The following is a 19,022-nucleotide window of genomic DNA, read 5'->3' as shown; positions in this document are numbered from 1 at the left end:
AGAGAAGGCCGCTGTCCACTTCGGCAGCCTGTCTGACCACACTCGGCTGGGCGGCCGCTCTGGGCGCACTGGTGGGAGGGGCAGGGCGGCACACCAAGGGTCCGGGAAGCCGGTGCCCCAGCGTCACCTCCCGAGCCGTCCACCAGCCGGCAGAGGGCTGTGTGAGGTCGGAGGTGCTGGGGTGCGGCCGGCAGAGAGGCAGGAGATGCGGGGAGACCCCAGAACCTCTCCTCATGCTGTGCGGGGAGCGTGACCACTGCTCGCTAGGAACCTGGCCATGGACAGTGCAGGGAGCTCAGAGGAGCCCCGGGTCACACCTGCCCCCATCAGGCCTGGGGTCTCCTCCAGAGGGAAAGCCGCAGAGGAAAGTCAGCTGCAGGAGGGCCAGGCCCCTGGAGCACCAAGCACCAGCCCACTGCGGGCCTGGGAGGAAGCGGGTGCCTGCAGGGCCGAGCAGCACCCAGGCCCTGCCCACCCCCCAATCCGGAGGTGGAGAGCCAGCCTGAGAATTAGGAGAGCTGAGTGGGATCTCTGCAAAAGGGTTTATTGGCTTCCAGCCACATGGGTGTAGCCCATTCCGGGTGGGAGTATAGGGGAGTCCACACCAACGCCCCCAGGAGAGACACCTGAGGAGGCGCTCTGGGTCCTCTCTGCTTTATGAAGTGGCCTTCAGCAGGGGCTGGAGCAGACAAGGTGGGGGCCAGGCCGTGACCCCAAGCCTCACCCCTACACAGGCTCTGGGGCTCCTTGTCGCACCTGGGGAGGGGGGGACACTGCTCGGGAGTCAGAGGCCAGTCCCAGGTGAGGCTGACATCCTGTCCAGAAGGTCCAGATGCTCCCCAAGGTGAGGCTGATGTGGGAGCCTTGAGAGCAGCGTAACAGGCCTGGAGGAGGGGGTCCACGAACGAGAGGTCTCCTGGGATGGAAGCCCCCGGCCAGGCCACGGTGATAAGCAGTATCCCCCTTCCAGTAGAAGCCCCAGCCACGATCCCCAAGGCGTCCTCACCACCACTCTCGGGGGCCCAGGGGTCTTCACAGGGCTGTCTCCTTGGAGACCTTGGTCCCCAGCTGCCGGGGAGGCTTGAAGCTGAGCACTTCTTTATATGTGACACCTGGGGCGAGGTGAGAGAGAAAGCCATCATGGGAGAAGGGGCCTCAGCACCCCTCACAAGCGCCTCCTACAATTCACACCTGGGGGAAAGCCAGCGACCCAGGAAGAGCGCTGGGCCCAGCTCACTGATGCTTGCCCTGACCAGCTCTGAGTCCTGGGAGGTGGCTTTCGGTGGGGGTGGGGAGAGCTCCCAGGCCCAGAGCACAGCCTGTTAGCACTGAGCTCAGGGCCCACCTGATCTCCAAAACATCAGGGTCAGAAGTCGCTGCGGGAGTGCGGGTGCCACACACGCAACTTCATCCCAGGCCACAGCCCCCCTCGGCCCCCCTGTGTCCCCCCACATGAACTATCCACCCCAATGGGGCTCCTATAACCCAAACCCACTGCCCGTGGCGTGGCCAGGCAGGCCTGGGCCCAGAGCCTGTTGTGATGAGTAGTCCTAAGAATAGAAGGCAATGTGTCTCTACAAGTGGAGCCACTCAGGACCCCCCAGAACACACCCCAGTTTCTGGACCCGGAACATCCACAGAAACTTAAATGAGAAGAATTGCCACCAAACACCTGGTGGTCACGTTCCCTGAAATGTGTGGCCAGAGCGAGCCATCCCCAAGGAAGGGAGAGGCCTGCTTTGCTTTCCCCCCGACCCATGTGCAGAGGGACGGGTTCTGCTCGGCCTAGCCTGGCGATCCCATGCTCACCTGCCCAGGGAGCACCTGTCGGGGGGACACCAGTACTCCCCGTGCCCAGGGCAGGAAACTGCGTGAGGAGCAGGAGATCTATGGGGTTTGCCTGCTGCATGGATGTGTCCCCCCGCGGGTACCCCCGGGCCCTCTGTCTAATCCTAACATGGGGCTCAGGCCACACAAGGAAGGTCTGCGTGCAGCTGGCTGCTCCCAGGGAAACGGGAGGGAATGAGGCTTGCATTCCTGACCGGGGGCTCAACCACAAACGGATCATGTGTTCACCGTGGTCTGCAGTAAAAGCAAAAGCTCTTCCCACAGTTCGTGTGGGTGGAGACCACGGAGAGGACTCTGTGGCCCGCGGTTTTCTAGTTATCTTTTTTAGCAACAGAAAGCTTTCATCCAACCAAACCAAACGCACAAGCACGAATGGGGTGAAGCCCTGCGGGAGGCACCTGGCACACCGGCGGCTGAGCACCATGATTTGAGAAGCACCTCCACCCCGTGAGCAGCACCAAGGCCCCACATCTGACTCAGAGCCAAGACAGCCCAAGACTCAGTGGCAGCCACAAGCCATGGCCGGACGGTGCTCGCCGCCGCCCTCACCCACGCCGGCCCCTGCAGGCTGGTCCCGCAGCCACCAAGAGAGGGACACCGAGCCCAGCCCTCGCTGCCTGCTGTCCTGCAAAGCCAGTTCCAGCACGGGTTGCAGGGCTGCGGCAGAGGCCCGGGGCCCGGGCAGGTGTCCCTGAGCCCAGCCTGAAGCTCAGCATGTGCCACTTGGGCCCAGAGCTGAGGAGTTGAGCGGGGGGCTGTGGTGGAAGGAAAGAGCCAGGGCAAAGCCGGGCGGTGCTGGGCGCAGGCTTAGGTGGGTCGGAGCCGCTCAGTGGGACGAGGGGGCAAGTGCAGAGGAGACTGCTGTGGGGAGCTCGGCCTGCTGGCTGGACGGAGGGGCGTGCAGCTGTCCGGGGTCGGGTCCTCAAAGGGGCAAAGGGGAGCCGGGCTGGCTCGGTCCGTCGAGCGTCCAACTCTTGGTTTTGGCTCAGGTCATGAGCTCAGGGTCGTGAGATGAGCCCCCATCAGTCAGGCTCCACGCTCAGCAAAATCTGCTTGAAACCCTCTGCCCCCCTCTGCCCCTTCCTGCCTGGTGCCCGAGCGCACACACTCTCACTTGCGCTCTCTTAACATGTAGATCTTTAAAAAGGAAAGCGGGGCAAAGAGAGGCCACGAGAAGTTCAAGAGGTGAGAGTGGAAGTCTGGGGCAAAAGGGGGTGCAGAAGGGCCGCAGGATGGCCCGGGTCTCTGGCCAGCACTGGGGCCGGGCCTGCAGGGTAAGTGCTCACAACTGCCCGCACCTGGGGGCTGCCACCCAGTTTCCAGAACTCTCCTCTGCACTTGTTTGTGCTGAACCCCCTGCCCGGAACGTTCTTTCATCCTTCAGCTCCGGTCAGAGGGCCCATTGGCCAAGAAGCCCCCTGCCCGCTGGCCGTCTGCTGTATTCCTCACCGGGCCTGCGTCCCAAGGTCGGGGGACCCGGGGCTCTGAGCCCTGACCACCTGTGCTGGGCTCACAGGGTCCAGCCACCGCCCCTGCCCAGAGCCCCCCACTCACGCTTCCACTCATCCAGCGTGCGGTCCACATCATCAAAGGACTCGTCGTACTTCTGGGCCTTGGGCTCCTCCTCCGTGTCCTGCAGGGACTCGAAGTATGGGTGGGTCAGCGCCTCGGCCGCCGTCACCCGTTGCTCTGCGTCCAGCACCAGCATCTTCTCCAGGAGGTTCACGGCTGTGGGCAGCGCCAGTCAGGGAGGGCCCAGGGCCCACTGCCCGAGTCACTGACCCAGCTCCCCTGAGTCCCGTCCTACCCAGGGGGCTTGCATTAGTCAGGATGGAGGCAAAATCCTTCTTCTGCAACTCAGGGAGGCCCTTCATGTAGTTCTTCGCCTTTTCAGGAAGAAAGGGTGAGGGGCCACGCCACAGCCCCGGCCCAGCCCCGCTGCCTGCACCCAGCTCCCAAGTGACCTCGGCACTCTGCAGCCTCTGCACGAACTCGGCGGGAGGCGTCCCTGTCACCTTCATGATCTCCTTCAGCTGGTCCAGGTCTGTGCTGAGGTGAGGAGCATAGCACGGGCCAGAGAGTGGGGCTCCCCCCCAGCTGGGGCAGCACCCACCCAGGCCCAGCCCGGCCCCCCACATGTGTAGGATACGGTCACTGCCCTTGAACAGTGTCTTCCCCGTGATCATCTCTGCCATGATGCAGCCCACGGACCAGATGTCCACTGAGACAGAGGCCCCATGTCAGCGCTTCGTGGGCCAGGGAGGGAGGGACATGCGTGGGGAGGGACACAGACACAGCGGCAGTCCAGCCTTCCACCCCTCGCCTGGCTCCCATCCCCGTGCAGCCGCCCCCTGCGAGGAGCCACTGTGGGGCTTCCCCTGAAGAGGGGCAGCGGCGGCGCCACCTGGGAGGCCACGGCTGGGGGTGGTTCTGGGCAGCACCCCACCTGTCTGCGTGTAGCGCATCCAGTTCAAGATGACCTCAGGCGCCCGGTACCACCGGGTCACCACGTAGCCAGTCATCTCGCTGTCTGCCTGCCTGGCCAGGCCGAAGTCCAGGATCTGGTGGGAACCGGGAAGGCGGGGCCCGGGGCCCCCGGGAGTAGGTGGGCCAGCCTGTGACCCAGAACTGGGCACACTGGGCCTCCTGCCAACCCTCCGGGACCCGAGGTCCTGGCCACGGACTCCCTGAGCCTCCCCGTGAGCTCCTCTGTGTGGCCAGCATGCCCAGCCCCACTGACCTGGCTTCCACCACCCTCAGGAGCAGCGCCCCGTGGGTCTCCTTCCCTGCTGCTCTGCTCCCCACTGACCCCGGGACCTGGCCAGCACATTGGAGAGGCCCCCTTGGCCCTACCCTGGCTCAGGCTGGGGGCCTGGGGACACCTCCCGCCCTTCACCTCCTGAGGTATGGCGTGTGCCCGATGCCCTCCTGGCCTGGACAGCGGGGGTTGGGTCCCTCTGCCTGAAGGCCAAGGGCAACCGGCAGATGGACAGGTGAGGAGACCCCCTGCCCCCCACCTCCCCCCAACACACACCTTCAGCTCACAGTCCTCATTCACTGCCAGATTGCCGGGCTTCAGGTCCTGGGGACAGAGGAAGCATGGCCGTGTGGTCCCTGCCCCCAGGGGGGCACAAGGGCATGGCCGGGGCACCTGAATGGGGGAGCAGCCACACTGGGCCAGCCCCGGCCGCAGCCCTTCCAGGGCGGGTGAAGGTCCCTGGGGACCCACAGCTGCGTGCAGGCATCACACACACTCCCCACTGGACCCCAGCACAGGGGTCCTGGAGCTCAGGGCCCCCCGCGCCTCCCTGCAAAGGAGGCTCCCGCCAGGACTCACCCTGTGGATGATGCCAGCAGCGTGGATGTACTATGGGGACAGAGATAGGGTCCGCGGCGGTCAGCTCTCTGGGAGCAGCATGCTCCCCAGCCCCAGCCTGGCCTGAGGGGGTTGCCCTCCCACACCCCCTCTCCCACCTTTAGCCCCTTCAGCATCTGGTACACAAGGAACTGGATTCTATCCTCACTCAGCTTCTCGTGCTTCATGAGCTTGCCCAGGTCAGTTCCCATGAATGGCATCACCAGGTAACTGAGGGGACAGGTGGTGCAGACAGCAGGTGTCGCACCCACTGGAGACCCCGGAGATCGCCCCGTAGCACCAGGCTCCACCCACCTGTCCAGTGCCCCCCCGCAGCTCTTCCTCCCACCCAGCCCCAGAATGTCAGGTTCGTCAGGACCACACTGTGGTGCTCCCTGCAGGGCACATGGAGGCTGGGATCTGGGGAGCACCAGGGATCACAGGCAAAAGAGGGTGCAAGAGAAAGGAAGGCCTGCAGGTAGGGGCGGGGACAGCAGGACACATGGTCAGAGAGGCAGACTGGGCAGGTGGAGGGAGAGAGACCCGAGGACAGACATTTAGCACCTCGCCGGGACAGAGGCCTCTGGGTCCTTGACCTCTACAAGGTCAGACGGCGAGGAGCCTGTCCTCAGCCCTTCCCAGGCTCAGCCCCTGGCTTTCGGCCGGCCCGACCACAGTAGGAGCCCAGGGAGGGCAGCCTCGGGCAGGCCTCCCGCCGCCCCTCCCCTGCCTGCCAACAAAGGTCAGCGGCTCTAGTTACAGGCCATGTCCGATGCCAGGGTCCCAGAGCACGGGACCTGCCAATGACAGATGCAGGCCCCACACTTGCACGCCCAGCACTGGAGAGGGCCCTGCGCCAGGCGTGGGGGCAGGAGGCCCAGGGCCCACCCACTGTGCCAGGGCCATGGGTCCCAGGGGGCATGTGGCAGGGGGCAGACTGTGGTGCAGGGAAGGGACCCCCACTCAGGCTGCAGGGACACCCACAGACCAATGAGGAACCCGAGTCAGCACCCAGGAGCAACCCAACACTCCCTTGCCCTAAGCAGCCTGCCCCGGGGCCACACTCACAAGTCTGTGAAATCATCCAGGGTTTCATCAGGAGTGAACACGTCCAGCAGCCCAATGACCTGGGGGGAGGCCGGAGTACCTGGTGGAGTGGGGGCCTGGCAGAGGGCACGGGGTCAGGTACACCCCGAGGCGGCACGGCGCCCCAGGCGGGAAAGCCCCCTACAGCTGTCCCCGTGTCCCCCCACCGTCCTACTGGCAGGACAGCCTAGCCCTGGCACACATGCCCATAGACACAGACTATTTTTGAATGGTGACTGCAGGGATCCTCTGGGGGAGGGGCGGTCCCAAGTCTGGGTCAGCTCCCAGCCATCCAAGGCACTCCAGCCCCCTGGCCCTTCCCCCACCTCTTCTCATGCCCACTGAAGACCTGACAGCAGGGTGGGACAGCCTCCCAGGGGAGAGCCAGCACCCAGCAGGCCCATCAGGGAGCTCTGGCTCTGCCAGTGAGGCCCAGGCAGGCGGCACGACAACCAAGGCAACGGCTAGACCCGGCCCCGTGGAGCCCCAGGAGGCCTGTATGGCTGAGTGGCCAGAGGGGCAGGTGGATGTGCCAGCGGGGGGACACCTGGCAGAGGCCAGGCAAACGAGGGCCGAGGCAGAAGGGAGGACACTTGAAGCGTTTGAGGAACACGGGGAGAAAGGCCAGGTGGCTGAGGCCCAGGCCAGGGAGTAGCCAAGGAGAGGCCGGAGGGAGCCGGGCGGGCCCTCGCCTGCCAGGTGAAGGTTTGGCCTTGATCCTAAGAGCTGCCGAGAAGGGGTTTAAACAGGTGCGATGCCTGCTGTGTGGGGACAGATGGGAGTGAGGCAGGGACAACTAGGTGACTGAGCCACCAGGGCCAGAGTCACAGGCACAGGGGAGGACAGAACATAGAGGGATGTCCGGTGAGGGGCCTGGGCCACCGGGAGAGTGTCTTGGCAAGAAGGGGATGGAGGGCAGGGTCCCCGAGGGTCGGGGGGGGGTCTGTCACGTGGAGAGGAATCTGTGCCCCTGTGGATTCTGGCCTTAAGTAGAGGGAGGGAAGGGAGAAGGTGCCAGGTGTGGGTGGAAGGGCAGGACCCGGCCAGCACTCTGCCTCTCATGGCCTCAGTGTCTTCCCAGGGCACCGGGGTCACAGTCAGCCATGTGCAGGGCACCCCGAGGCAGTGGCACCGGCTGCCAGGAGGTCAGGAGCTCAACTGAGATGGTGCAGAGGAGGAGATGCGGCAAGGGTGGGAGGTGACGGAGCAGGCCGCCCTGAGATCTTGAGGGCAGGAGCCGGGGGGCAGCTGGGGGGGAGGCTGCCGCCACGGGGAGCCAGCTGGGCCTGACTAGGAAACCAGGAATTGGTGAGGTCGGAGCTGGGCTGGCGTCCGCATGAAGGGATGTCCCTGGGGAGGCCCAGGGGCAGAGGCAGAAGTCTGCGTGAGTGAAGCACCCGCTGCAGCGCCATCGGCCAGGAGCCCAGGGGACCCGGGACTCGTTTTCCCCCGAGGAGGGAGGCTGATGACCTAGAGCCGGGCCATCCGTAAGGGTACCCCGCCCCCCTGCCCAGCAGCCCTGAGATGCCCAGCAGCCCTGAGACAGCCTGATCCGGGGGTGATGCGGTGATGCGGGGTGGGCTGTGCAGAGGGCAGAGCTCGGTCGGGGAGGCCCCCCAGGACACAGACCAGGGCTCAGCAGCCAGCAATGGGCACACAGGCCGTGGCAGCACACGGTGCCCCAAGGGCAGGTCAGGTATCAAGGGAGGCCCTTGCGGGTGGGGCTGCACATCTGCCACCCTGGAGCGAGGCGACCCTGGGCTGGCCACCTGGCCTCGGCTCTCCACGGCCGCCCTTAGCCCCTAACCACGGGGCAACCTCTGCTTGGCGCCCAGCTGGGCAGACTGTGGCCCACGGCCCGGGGTGCAGGGGGGCCCAGGGTGCAGCTGTGGGGGATGCCCAGCCGGGTGACGGCGCCCCTTCCGGGACCACCGCGGCCTGGGGAGGCAGAGCTGGGCCGAGTGAGGGTGCCGGCCCAGCGAGTGTCCCCCCCCACCTCCCGGGGTGAGCCCCGCCCAGCCTAACCCGGGGGCACCGACTCACGTTCTCGTGGCGCATGTGCTTGAGGAGGCGCAGCTCGCGGTAGGCGCGCTTGGCAAACAGCTCGGACTGGAAGGGCCGGTACAGCTTCTTGATGGCCACCCGGGCGCCGCTGCGGCTGTCCACAGCCGAGCTGCGGGACGCCCTGCTCAGCGGCCGCCCCCGCGCACCCCCCGCCCCGCCGCCGGCCGCCCGCGCTCACCACACAGCGCTCACCACACGGCCCCGTAGGCGCCCGAGCCCACGGGCTGCAGGTCCTGGTACACTGCGCGCACCTCCCACGCCGTCTTGGTCACCTCTTGGCGGTAGAAGCCCCTGCGGGCGGGCGGCGGGGAGCTCATGGTGCCCGGGGCGCCCCCCCCCACCGCGCCCCGAGCCCGGGACCGGGTCGCCGCACCTGCTCGCGCGCCGGGCACCGCGGGCCTCCCCTCCCTCCCTCCCTCCCTGCGCGGCTGTCCCGCGCCACGACCCCCCGCCTGCCCCCGGCCCGGCCCGCAGTCCCGCCCCCGCCGCGGACCAACCGGCCCCCGGGCCGCGCACACGTGACGCCCCCGCCCGCCCCACGGAAACCCGAGGAGGGGGGGGGGGGGGGGGGCCGGAAGGCAGGGCGCGCCCCCAGAGCCCGATCCCCGCGGTGTCTGAGCAGATGCCCCTGGGTCACCGGGCCACACCCCCGCGGAGCTGGGCCCCCCTGCTGCGCAGCCCGAGCGCACCCAGTCCCAGCTGCAAGTTCCTGGCCACGGCCTGGCCACCTCCACCGTGTAACCCAGGCCCCATTCCTGTGTCCCCCTTGTCACCTGCCCACCTTGCGGGACAGCCCCTTCCCCTGGGGCTGATCCATCCCCGTCCCATGGTGGGCCCCCACCCCCTGCCTCCCCAGCACCTATTGCCTGCATCCCCCTCTCCTTGGGGAGGAGCTGGTTCTGTCTCCCAAACTTAGGCTGCATCCCCAACACCCCTCCGTGTGACCACCGCGCCCCGGCGCCAGAGAGGGTGGTGGTGTAGGTCTCCCTTGGGCCCCCAGGCACACCCAGCTCCCTGCTGGCCACCTTCCACCCAGCTTACTCCCTCCTGACCATCCTGAGCCTGGCCTGAGCCTCCCCTCTCTCTCCAGACTTGACCCCCAGGGGTGAAGGAGGGCCCTACTTGGCCTCTCAGGGCCCCCCTGACCCCTAGGTGGGGCATCGTCCTTCCACGGGTCTGGCCACATCCCGGACCGGATGCTCCTGGAGGACAGAGCCCCCTCCACGACCTGCCCAGCTCAGGGACCCAGGTCCAGGGTAACAGGATCCCCAGGGGCCCTCCCCTCCCTCTGCCCTGCCGGCCACCATGAATCAGCAGCTCAGAGGGGCCAGAGCAGCTTTCCACCTGGGCTTCCGCAGGACTGCAGGACTTGGAGACCAGCCGGAGAGAGCGGCCTGGGCCACTACAGCCACAATCACCTGTGCCCTTCACGCCTGGGGCTGACTGGGCAATCCCCCTGCATTTCCCAGGAGCCCCTTGCTGGCTGCTTCCTCCCCATGGGGGGCCCGGGGTATGGCAATGTGTCCCCGGGGGGTGCATCCCAGTTCTGCTCCTGTCCGCTGCCCCTCCCACGGAACTTGGTCCAGCCTGGTCTTCAAGGGTTCCCCAGGACCTGAGGCCCAGCAGCCGCCCCAACCAGGCCCCTGGTGGTCCAACTCCCAGAGGGTCTGCAACCCCTAAGACCCAGAACAAGGGCATGAATGTCCCTGACCCCTGCCCAGACCAGGACCCGTCCTCACCCAAGCGGCAGTGGGCAGGAGCTAGTAGCTCAGGGTGTGTCCCGAGGGCTGAAGCAAGGGTTCCCTTCCCCGCCCCCCCCGCCCAATACGAAAGAGAGGAAAGCTCTCTTCCCCACCCTCCCAGGCTCCAGGGGCAGACACGTCTTTGCTCCCAGAGAGCCCCAGCTGTCCCCGGGCGGCTTCCCTGACCACTGAGAGAAGGGGCGGGCCTGCACGAGGACCAGAAGCTGAGCCGGCCCCATGCATTCCTCAGCCGGGCAGCTGGGCTTTATGTGCGGACGGCCGGACAGCTGTCATGCCCTGTCCCTGCTCGGAGCCCATTAGCCTGGGTGCAGACCCCGACGCCCCCCGGCTCCCAGGAACAGGGAGGCGCTGTGCTGTATGCGGCTGCTTGTCTGACTGGAGACCAGGCCGGGTGGGGCCTGACCAGGGGGGCAATGCACAGGCCAAGCCACCCCGTCCAAGCAGCAGGGCACAGACTTGGGAGACAAGCAGCCTGAGAGAGAGAACCCTCTTTATTGTGAAACCCTGGTGCAGGCACTTGACATTGAGACCTCTGCAAGGTGGGAGGTTGCCCCGACACAGACAACACCACCCCTCACGGAGAGGCCCCACGACGGAGACCCACACCCCAACACATCTTGAGCTGAGTCCTGTCCCAGAGGTTGCCAGGTCAGCCCATCCTGGAAGAAAGGAGGGCGAGAGCTGACCCCAGCCGCGGTGTGCAGGGCCGGAGGGGGTGGGGTGCAGAGGTATCAGCAGAGGCTTCCTCCTCAGCTCCGGCCAAGGTCCAGGGTCTGAGCCCGAGTGTGCAGCTCCCCACCAGGCTGGAGCCCCTGGGCCAACTTGGGGGGCTCCTGGTGCCTGCTGCAGCCCCCGCACACAAGGAGGAAGCCCTGGCTTTTGTTCACCAGTTGCCCCTAGCCCACGGGAGCCCCCGCACTGAGCACCCAGGGCCTGGGCAGCGGCACCCTCCCCCCATCGGGAACCGAGGAGGGGGATGGAACAGTACAGCCGCCTCCCTGGAAGCTTCTTGCTGGTCGTGGCAGCAGCCCGTGGGCACCCACAGACACACCCGCCTGCAGGTGCCTCGACACGTAAATACCAGGAACACACAGCGGTGCACACGTGCCACTCACAGTACAGGGGGACACTTGGCTCCAGGATGACTCTCTGATGACAGCCTGCGGCCGTCCCTGCCCTGTGACCTTCAGGGAAGACCCTGCTCAGCTTTCAGGCCATGGGGCCTCAGCATCTCCCAGGGGTGCCCCACGCTTCCAAGTTGAGAAGCTCTGACAGCAGAGGCGTCCCCTAGTCTCCAGAGGGCTCTGGCCCCCGTGTGCCACACTTGCCCGAGACGGCCCTGTGGGACAGAGGAGAGCCCCTCGGGCATCCTGGCAAGGCCCTAAGGAAGACCCAGAGGATCGGGAGGAGGCAGGAGGACCAAGGGGTTCCAGAGGTGCAGACTCCACCCGCAGCTTGCACACACGCACACGTGTGCATTCACATGCACACAGAGACGGCCCATGAGGAGCAGCATGTGGGCGGGATCCCAGGCTGGGGGCGGGGCTGTGGCCATGGTGCTGTGGCCCCTCGTGGGCATGCGGTGGGCTGAGGAAGTAGCCAGCATGCTCTTGCCCCCGCTGGAGCGGCTGGTGGCACAGGCTCCTCACTGCTCGATCTCCAGGCTGCCGGGCGCTTGCGGTGGCTCTGCGGGCTTGAAGCTGAGGACCTCCTGGTAGGTGAGCTCTGGGGGGAAGGGGACAGGGTGAGCCCTGCGGCCACTGGCCCACCGCCCCACTCGGGCCCAGCACCCCGAACGCAGCCTCCGCCTCCGGGCTTCCTCCCGGGGTCTGCCCTGGGCTGCCCCCAAGCTTCTGCTGGACACGCTCAACCCCATGTCCACCTGCCCCCCCAGCAGGAAACGGGCAGCCCCTAGCCCTCGGGGCCCCCCGCTCCACCCCTCCCAGCCGGGCCCCCTCGAGCCCACCCTTCCACTCCTCCACCGTGCGCTCCTTGGCCTCCATGCTCTCGTCGTAGGGCTCGGCCTCGGGCTCGTCGTCGGGGTCATGGTATTGGCTGAAGTAGGCGTGGGCCAGGGCGTCGGCCGCGCTGACCCTCTGGTCACTGTCGAGCACCAGCATCCTTCCCAGGAGGTCCACAGCTAGAGCGGCCAGTGCGAGGGGCGGTCAGGGGTGCATCCAGGCCGAGACACAGAGCCCAGCCCGGCCCAGGGCCCGTCCTCACCCAGGGGGTTGGCTCCATGGAAGATGCTCCTGAGGTCCTTCTGGGGCATGGGCGGCAGAGACTGGATGTATGTCCGGGCCTGGGGGCAGCAGGAGGGGCCTGAGGGCGCGGCTCACACCCTGCCTCCCCCGACCCAAAGGCAGCCCCGGGGAATTCGGGGAGCGGCCTCCGACAGGCCAGGCCAGGAAGGTACACAGACCAGAGGTGCCCCTGCTTTGGACGTGGTGGCTCCAGCGCCTTACCTGGCTCTCGGTGCCCGCAGCAGCCCCCGTCCTTGGCCGCGGCCCCGTTTGCCAGAGCGCAGGGTTTACCCTCCCCGTCCCTCGCGCCAGGGACGCCTTCCCTGTCCACCTGTTTCTCCCCGACAGGGTCAGGCCCTGCATCGGGCTCTGTTCCGCTGGGACCCCCGTTTCCCGCGCGGTTGCCGGGCTGCTCCCCAGCACGCCCAGGGGCCTGGTTCATGGGGGCTCCGGGGGCTGCTGACTCACGTGCTCCGAGGAGATCTTGGCCAGCACCTCAGGGCTGGGCGTGCCCACCACCTCCATGATCCGCTTTAGCTGGTCAATGTCTGCCAGGCTGAGGAAACGCCCTCCAGCCAGGAGTAGGCCCCTCCCGGTGCACAGATCCCAGGCTGCCCTCCCGCAGCGGGCGTCAGAGGGCCCCGGCTGGCATAGCGTGGGGCCAGGAGGCAAGGCCGGCCAGAAAGGGCCCGTGCCCACCTCCACGGAGCCCCACCCAGCAGAAGGGGACCCGGGCTCACCCCCCTCCCCAACCTGGCCCAAGGATACAGTCATTTCCTGGGAAAAGGGCCTTTCCCTGGAGCAGCTCAGCCATGATACAGCCCACAGACCAGATATCCACTGTGGGGGAAGGAGTCTCCGTTAGTTCGCCTGCCCCAAGTCCGGCCCCCTCCCCGAGAAGTAGGGCCGTGCAGACTGTGCCGCACCCTGGTCACACCCAGGCCCCCAACCAGCAGAGCCCTTACTCCCCTAGATACAACTCTGGGCAAGGGGCAGTTAGCCCCGGACCCGCTGCGCTCGAGTGACGGCCCTGGACCTTGCCTGGGCTCAGGCCTGGACACAGACGCCGCCCAGGCCCTAACGCAACATGTCTGCCCCGCCCGCGCAGGCCTCACCCGTCTGGTTGTAGTGCATCCAGTTAAGCATGATCTCAGGTGCGCGGTACCAGCGCGTGGCCACGTAGCCGGTCATCTCCTCATCAGCCTGGCGGGCTAGCCCGAAGTCCAGGATCTAGGGCGACCCCCGGGCTCATCAGCACCTCCCTGAAAGCCCCCCCCCGCACCGGCCCGCGGGCCCTCTCCAGCGGGCCGCTCACCCTGAGCTCGCAGTCCTCGTTCACGGCCACATTGCTGGGCTTCAGGTCCTGGAGGGGAGGTGGGGCGTGAGCGGGAGGAGCGGGGCGCTGGGCCTGCACAAGCCCGCCCTCTCTGGCGGTGCACCTACCCGGTGGATGATCCCCGCGGAGTGGATGTACTGCGAGGGGGAGACCGTGGGAGCGTCAGGTGCCGGCCAGCACGGCCCACCCCGCGCCCCCCACGCGCGCCCACCTTCAGGCCTCGCAGCAACTGGTAAACCAGGAACTGGACGTGCTCGTCGCTCAGTGCCTGGCACTTGACGATGTTGTTCAGGTCGGCGCCCATCAGGGTGGTCACCAGGTACCTGGGAGGGGTCAGGGGTCAGCAGACAGCCCCCCCAATGTGCTCCTGAGCCCCGCATCAGCTGCCACTCACACTTCGCTGAAGTCCTCAATGGAGGTGGCCGGCGTGAACACGTCCAGCAGCCCGATGACCTGCATGGGGACGGGCGTCAGGACTCGGCGAGGCGCCCTGGGGCTGTGGGCCCCATGTGTGTGCCCCACCCCCACCCCGCTGACCTGCCCCGGCGCTCCAGGCTCACATTCTCGTGCTTCAGATGCTTGAGCAGGCGCAGCTCGCGGTAAGTTCTCCGCGCGTGGATCAGCGACTGGAAGGGGCGTGACAGCTTCTTCACCGCCACCTTCTGGCGCAGCCGCGTGTCGTAGGCCGAGCTGCAAGGTGGGTGAGTGAGGGGGTGGGGTGGGGGCCGGTCGTGCACCCCGGGCCCCCGCCTTTTTCCGAGAGCCCCTCAGGTGGACCGCTGTCCGTGTGGCCAGCCCGAGTCCAGCACCTGGGGAGCCTCTCCTCTGCCTCGTTCCTCAAGGGGCACCCACTCTCCAGCCCCCCTTCCCACATGCATCCCGGCCATCGGGTCCCTGCCTGCCCCGCCTGGGACCCATGGGGCAGGATCTGGATCTTCTCCCCACAACCCAGCATGAGGCTGGGGGACAGACTCCACCAACCAGGTCAGGAAAACAGACATTGTGAACCATCCCCTTTCACCCCAGTCCTCCTGCTCCCCTACGGGCCCACCACTCGTGGAGGCCCCCCCGGGTTCCAGAGCTACCTCCAGAGCCCCTCGACCCCCCACCTCTGAATATTCAAAATATGGACAAAAAGCTAGCTGAAAACGTTTACTGTGTTATTATTTCTAAGAGTGAGAAACTGGACTATACGAAGCGTTCAGCAGAGAGTGGTGTCTGGACCCACAGAACGTTCCCCTGGGCCCGCCCCACCCCCCAAGTTCCAGAAGTTCCACTGCACACCAGCTTCCACACCCCTCCACTCTGCACGGAAACATCGTCTCCACACGCAAACAGCCTGTCACCTCTGGGCCCTCCCAGAGTCACCGGCCTGGCCCTGGGACCGCACTAGGCATCCTATCTTTACAGGGACCAGGTCCTGGCTGCTGCTCGGCCCTTCCCTCCCTCTCCTTTACCTGCACCCTCTAGAATTGTGCTTCCCCCAGGAGTGCGTGCTGTCTACATGGGGAGTGGCTCCTGCAGCACCTGGGGTGCTCACGGGGCCCGGGGCAGGGGTGCAGGAAACCCAGTAGGTGTCTCGGGCCTCCATGCCCCTTACTCCAGGCTGTAGCTTTTGGGGGAAGGTCCACGTCCCTTCTGGGGACACAAGCAGGGGAGTGGCCCCTCACGTGGGGCAGCAGATCCTTTGCTCAACTGTGTCTGCACAATTGAGTGACAAAAACGGGCACTGGGTCACAGCTTCACAGAACACGGGAGCCCAGGCGAGGGCCATCGCCTGCACTGGAGCACCGGCATGTGCGGGCAGTGGGGAGAGACCCAGGGCTCCCCCGGGGAGTGTGATGCTCCCTAGGGACCCAAGCGATTCCAGCAAGACTCTATATTCCCCAGAGGCCACCCATGCACTGTCCTGATCCTCTTCTTGCCTTTGAGGTCAGTCTTAGGGGATGAAGGCAGGCCTGAGGCTGGAATGCATAGGACAGCCAGCCTGGGGCCTCCCACACGCCGGCCAGTGACAACAGATGGAGGGGCAGCAGCCCTGCCCCAGGCCCCAGCACTGAGCCCCTGGAGGGGTCAGGAAGTCCCCCAGGAGCAATGCCCCATCCCTAGGGGCTCCAGCCTCCCCATGTCCAAGACCTCCCCAGCCATCTGGCTGAGGCCTTGGGAAGGACCCCACTGGTTTTGGGGAGCACCTCTCAACATCTACATCCACACTCAGCTGGTCAGTATTGCAACTGCACACCGAGTTCCCGTAAGCACCTTACCCTAAGCCCCCCAGTGCCTCCCTAACCCTACACAGGCCTCAGCCAAGTCCCTTCCTCGCTCTCACTTGCAGACTGTCCTCGGGGGCCCAGGGCCCAGGTGCGGGCTGTGGCCTGAGCTCTCCTGGTTAGGGCAAAAATGGAGTGGGGTGTAGGCCGACCCCACAAGTATGGTAGGGGGACGGCAAGCATCTCTGCTGGGCCCTCGGCCCCATCCAGACTCTGAGACCCTTGGGAAACGGGAGGGGCAGGACCCGCCGCGGAGTTGGAGGCCATTGCAAGGGGAGGGGTCCTACTCTCCCCCAAGTTGGGCTCTTTTCTTTTGCAAACAAAAGTACTGGCTGGTACCGCACCTGCCAGACCCCGGGGTGCCGGCCCTTGCCTGGGGGCGAGGCGCACTCTCACGCGTGTAGGGCCCGGGGAGCCGCCCTTCCGCCGACCATGACGCCGCAGGACGGGCCCTCGGGGCGCTGGTGGGGGGGGCGACCCCTCCCCGCAGCCCCGCGCCGCGTCCGGGGAAAGTTTCCTTCCGCCCCCGCCCCCGCCCCCATCCTCCGCCGCGGCCGGGATGGCCCGGGGCGGGGGCGCGCGAGGCCCCTCCCCACGCCGCGCCGCCCGCCGGGGGAGGGAGGGGAGGGGGAGGGGGAGGGGGCGCGCTCCGGTCCCGCCCGCGCCGCCGCGCCCTGCCCGCCGCCCCTACCAGACCGAGCCGTAGGCGCCGGAGCCCACCGGGCGCAGCCCCTGCAGCCGCCGCGGCACCTCCCACACCGTCTTGTTGAGCTCCTGCCGGTAGAAGCCTGCGCGCGGGCCCGACATGGCCGAAGCGGCTGCCGCCCGCCCGCCCCGCCCCTGCCCCCGCCCGCCCGCGCCCCTGCTGGAGCCCCAGCCCCAGCCCGAGCCCCAGCCCGAGCCGAGCGCACGGAGGGCGGCGGGAGGAGGCGGCGGCGGCGCGGGGCGGGGCCGGGGAGCGCGGGGGCCCGACGCGCGGCTTCCTGCCCCAGCCGGGCGGTGTCCCGGCGGACGGCTGCCCCCCGCCCCCCTCGGGGGCCCGCACCCCGCACCCCCTCCCGCACCCCTCCCGGGCCCCGCACCCTCCATCCGCCCCGCCCCCTCCCGGGCCCCACACTCCACCCCTCCCGCACCCTTCCTCCCGCACCCTCCCATGCACCCCGCCCCACCCCCTCCCGGGCCCCACACTCCCCCCGCACCCTTCCTCCCGCACCCTCCCATGCACCCCGCCCCACCCCCTCCCGGGCCCCCGCACACTCTCCCCCCTCCGCACCCTTCCTCCCGCACCCCTGCCGGGCCCCGCACGCTCCCACCCCCCGCACCGCCCCCTCCCCGCAACCCCCGCCCCCTGCCGGGCCCCGCACCCCCAGCCTCCGGCTGCAGCGCGCGCTCGCGGGGGCACCGCCCTGCCCGCAGCCTCGGCTCCCCGCCCCCTCCCCTGCCGGCACCGCGGGTCCGCACACCGGCCCCCCCCCCCCCCTCCGGGCCCTGCACGACACCCCTGCGCAGCTGCATAGGAAACACCGCCCAAGGAACCCGGACACTTGGTGGGACGTGGCCGTGGGGCGGGCAGGTGGGTGGCCCGCCCCCACCCCGCCGCCCCACCCGCGTCGTGGCCCGTGTCCGGGGCCTCCCGTGGCTGCGCGGCGGCTCCCGCTCGGGGCAGGCCTGGGCACCGCCGGGGGCGAGGCGCTGCTGGTGCGGCCCCAGGACCAGCCCCTTCAGGACCAGGGACAGCGGCGGCGCCCGGCCACCTCCGAGGTGCTGTACCCACAAACAGCTGCCCCCAACCGGGCCCCTTCGGTTCCGGGCTCCTCTCCTCCTAACCCCCTTCCGCCGCCACCTCTTCCGAGAAGCCCACCCTGACTTTCCCATGTCCTGCGCAGCTCCTCCCGGGCATCACCGCAGCTCGTCCCCGTGTCCCCTCGGCAGCGCCGCCCGTCCCTCACCCCGAAGGGCGGCCTCGCCTCTGTCCGGTGTTGGGCTCGCGCACCTCTCCTTCCCCCTCAAAGGTGACCAGCGCTGCCAGGTGACAGGTGCCTCCGGACCGCGATGAGGGCGGGGGCGGGGCTGGCACCTCCGGGGACACGGCAGCCACGCCCTCTTCCAAACAAACCAAACCCTGAGATTTTATGTGAAACCTGCTGGCTTTAAATACCGGCAGCCAAATTAAAGCAAAGCGTTGTCAGGGCAGCACCAGGCAAACGTCACCGCCCGGCACATCGGGACTGCAGTGTGAGCTGAGCCCCGCCCGCGGCCAGCCTGGCAGGACCCCGGCCTCAGTTTCCCCTCCGGGACCCCGGTGTCCCCGCCCTGCGGGGCGGCGCCTGGGTTTTGTGTGGAGCCAGTGCAGCTTCAGCTGAAGGCGGGGGAGGGGGCGGCCTTTGTTTGCGCTGGGGGTGCCCCCAGGTTCCCATGGTGACAGGGCCCTCCTCCTGGCCACCCTAGGGGAGCCTGGCCCGAGTGTCCAGCGTCCTGCCTGGAGGACCGAGCTCCACGGGAGGGACCCTGGTGGGAGCCCTGCTGGGCCTTCCCACAGCGCCATCCCGGCCACCGGCTGCAGGTGGTGGCTGCGGCCAGGTGACAGGCCTGGTGGCCTGCAGCGGAGAGTAGCGGGGAGCGGCAGGTGCCTCAGGTGGGAGCTGGGTCCCGGTGGGGAAATCGCGGGGAAGATGCCGGCCCTGGGCCTCGGGACCCCATCCCGGTCTCCCCACTACTTCATGGTTATCCCTCGGTGTCCAAGGTCTCTCTCCTCTCCGTGTCCCCTCCACTGCCCAGGCCACCCAGAGGCCGGCAGGAGCCCCCTGAGTCCTTGACATGGAGGCCCCTGATTCCGGGGAGGGGTCACTGGTTTGAAAGCAGGGTAGGGCCTTGGGCAGCTTTCTGCAACTTGGCAGGAAAGGTCATGGAGGCCGTGTGCTTCCTTCCTGTCCTTGCCCCCACCTGCCCCACAGGGACACGGGGAAGTGGACACGGGAGGGTGGGTCATCCGTCAGTTTGTCATGGCGACCACTCCAGGCTGACCTGCCCCACCCCAACATCCACACCCAGTCTCTA

General features: G+C 67.6%; 2 protein-coding genes across 9 annotated transcripts; both read right to left on the bottom strand.

Annotated features, from left to right (window-relative positions):
- Nucleotides 1-530: 530 nt before the first annotated feature.
- Nucleotides 531-8,739, bottom strand: MAPK12 (mitogen-activated protein kinase 12). 4 transcript variants are annotated; one of them, XM_055328468.1, is made up of 13 exons: nt 8,546-8,739; nt 8,333-8,462; nt 6,272-6,366; nt 5,323-5,434; nt 5,186-5,215; nt 4,883-4,930; nt 4,295-4,409; nt 3,998-4,069; nt 3,813-3,892; nt 3,656-3,734; nt 3,403-3,576; nt 1,007-1,112; nt 531-916 (listed from the first exon to the last, which is right to left on the bottom strand). In XM_055328468.1, exons 1-12 carry the CDS (start codon nt 8,668-8,670, stop codon nt 1,033-1,035), a joined length of 1,140 nt encoding a protein of 379 aa, XP_055184443.1. In that variant the 5' UTR covers nt 8,671-8,739; the 3' UTR covers nt 531-916; nt 1,007-1,032. The 4 variants fall into 4 exon arrangements, with proteins under 4 accessions (XP_055184443.1, XP_055184442.1, XP_055184441.1 ...); XM_055328467.1 differs by having other exon boundaries at nt 531-884; XM_055328466.1 differs by having other exon boundaries at nt 531-1,112.
- Nucleotides 8,740-10,610: 1,871 nt separating this feature from the next.
- Nucleotides 10,611-18,065, bottom strand: MAPK11 (mitogen-activated protein kinase 11). 5 transcript variants are annotated; one of them, XR_008664872.1, is made up of 14 exons: nt 16,657-16,772; nt 14,256-14,385; nt 14,090-14,148; nt 13,907-14,018; nt 13,803-13,832; nt 13,675-13,722; nt 13,475-13,589; nt 13,128-13,199; nt 12,828-12,907; nt 12,340-12,418; nt 12,083-12,256; nt 11,766-11,841; nt 11,232-11,455; nt 10,611-10,775 (listed from the first exon to the last, which is right to left on the bottom strand). XR_008664872.1 is itself a non-coding variant. In XM_055328465.1 (13 exons), exons 4-13 carry the CDS (start codon nt 13,997-13,999, stop codon nt 11,404-11,406), a joined length of 819 nt encoding a protein of 272 aa, XP_055184440.1. In that variant the 5' UTR covers nt 14,000-14,018; nt 14,090-14,148; nt 14,256-14,385; nt 17,959-18,065; the 3' UTR covers nt 10,611-11,403. The 5 variants fall into 5 exon arrangements, 4 of the variants coding, with proteins under 4 accessions (XP_055184440.1, XP_055184437.1, XP_055184436.1 ...); XM_055328465.1 differs by lacking the exon at nt 16,657-16,772 and adding an exon at nt 17,959-18,065 and having other exon boundaries at nt 10,611-11,455; XM_055328462.1 differs by lacking the exon at nt 16,657-16,772 and adding an exon at nt 17,915-18,009 and having other exon boundaries at nt 10,611-11,455.
- Between the last annotated feature and the right edge of the window lie 957 nt (nt 18,066-19,022).

This window comes from Nyctereutes procyonoides, unplaced genomic scaffold (genome assembly GCF_905146905.1).
Source record: "Nyctereutes procyonoides isolate TBG_1078 unplaced genomic scaffold, NYPRO_anot_genome, whole genome shotgun sequence".
In the NCBI taxonomy this organism is placed as follows: Eukaryota; Metazoa; Chordata; class Mammalia; order Carnivora; family Canidae; genus Nyctereutes; species Nyctereutes procyonoides.
The sequence above is the reverse complement of the archived record's forward strand: the minus strand, read 5'-3'. Positions and strand labels throughout refer to the sequence as shown.

Coding starts and splice junctions, on each gene's coding strand:
- MAPK11 (XM_055328461.1), bottom strand. CDS start 16,772: ATGTCGGGCCCGCGCGCAGGCTTCTACCGGCAGGAGCTCAACAAGACG. Junction 14,386..16,656: donor GGCGCCTACGGCTCGGTCTG/GTAGGGGCGGCG, acceptor CCCACCTTGCAG/CTCGGCCTACGACACGCGGC. Junction 12,908..13,127: donor CCTTTTCCCAGGAAATGACT/GTATCCTTGGGC, acceptor TCAGCCTGGCAG/ACATTGACCAGCTAAAGCGG.
- MAPK12 (XM_055328466.1), bottom strand. CDS start 8,670: ATGAGCTCCCCGCCGCCCGCCCGCAGGGGCTTCTACCGCCAAGAGGTG. Junction 5,435..6,271: donor CTGGATGATTTCACAGACTT/GTGAGTGTGGCC, acceptor CTGTCCCCTCAG/TTACCTGGTGATGCCATTCA. Junction 4,410..4,882: donor ATGAGGACTGTGAGCTGAAG/GTGTGTGTTGGG, acceptor GGTTCCCACCAG/ATCCTGGACTTCGGCCTGGC.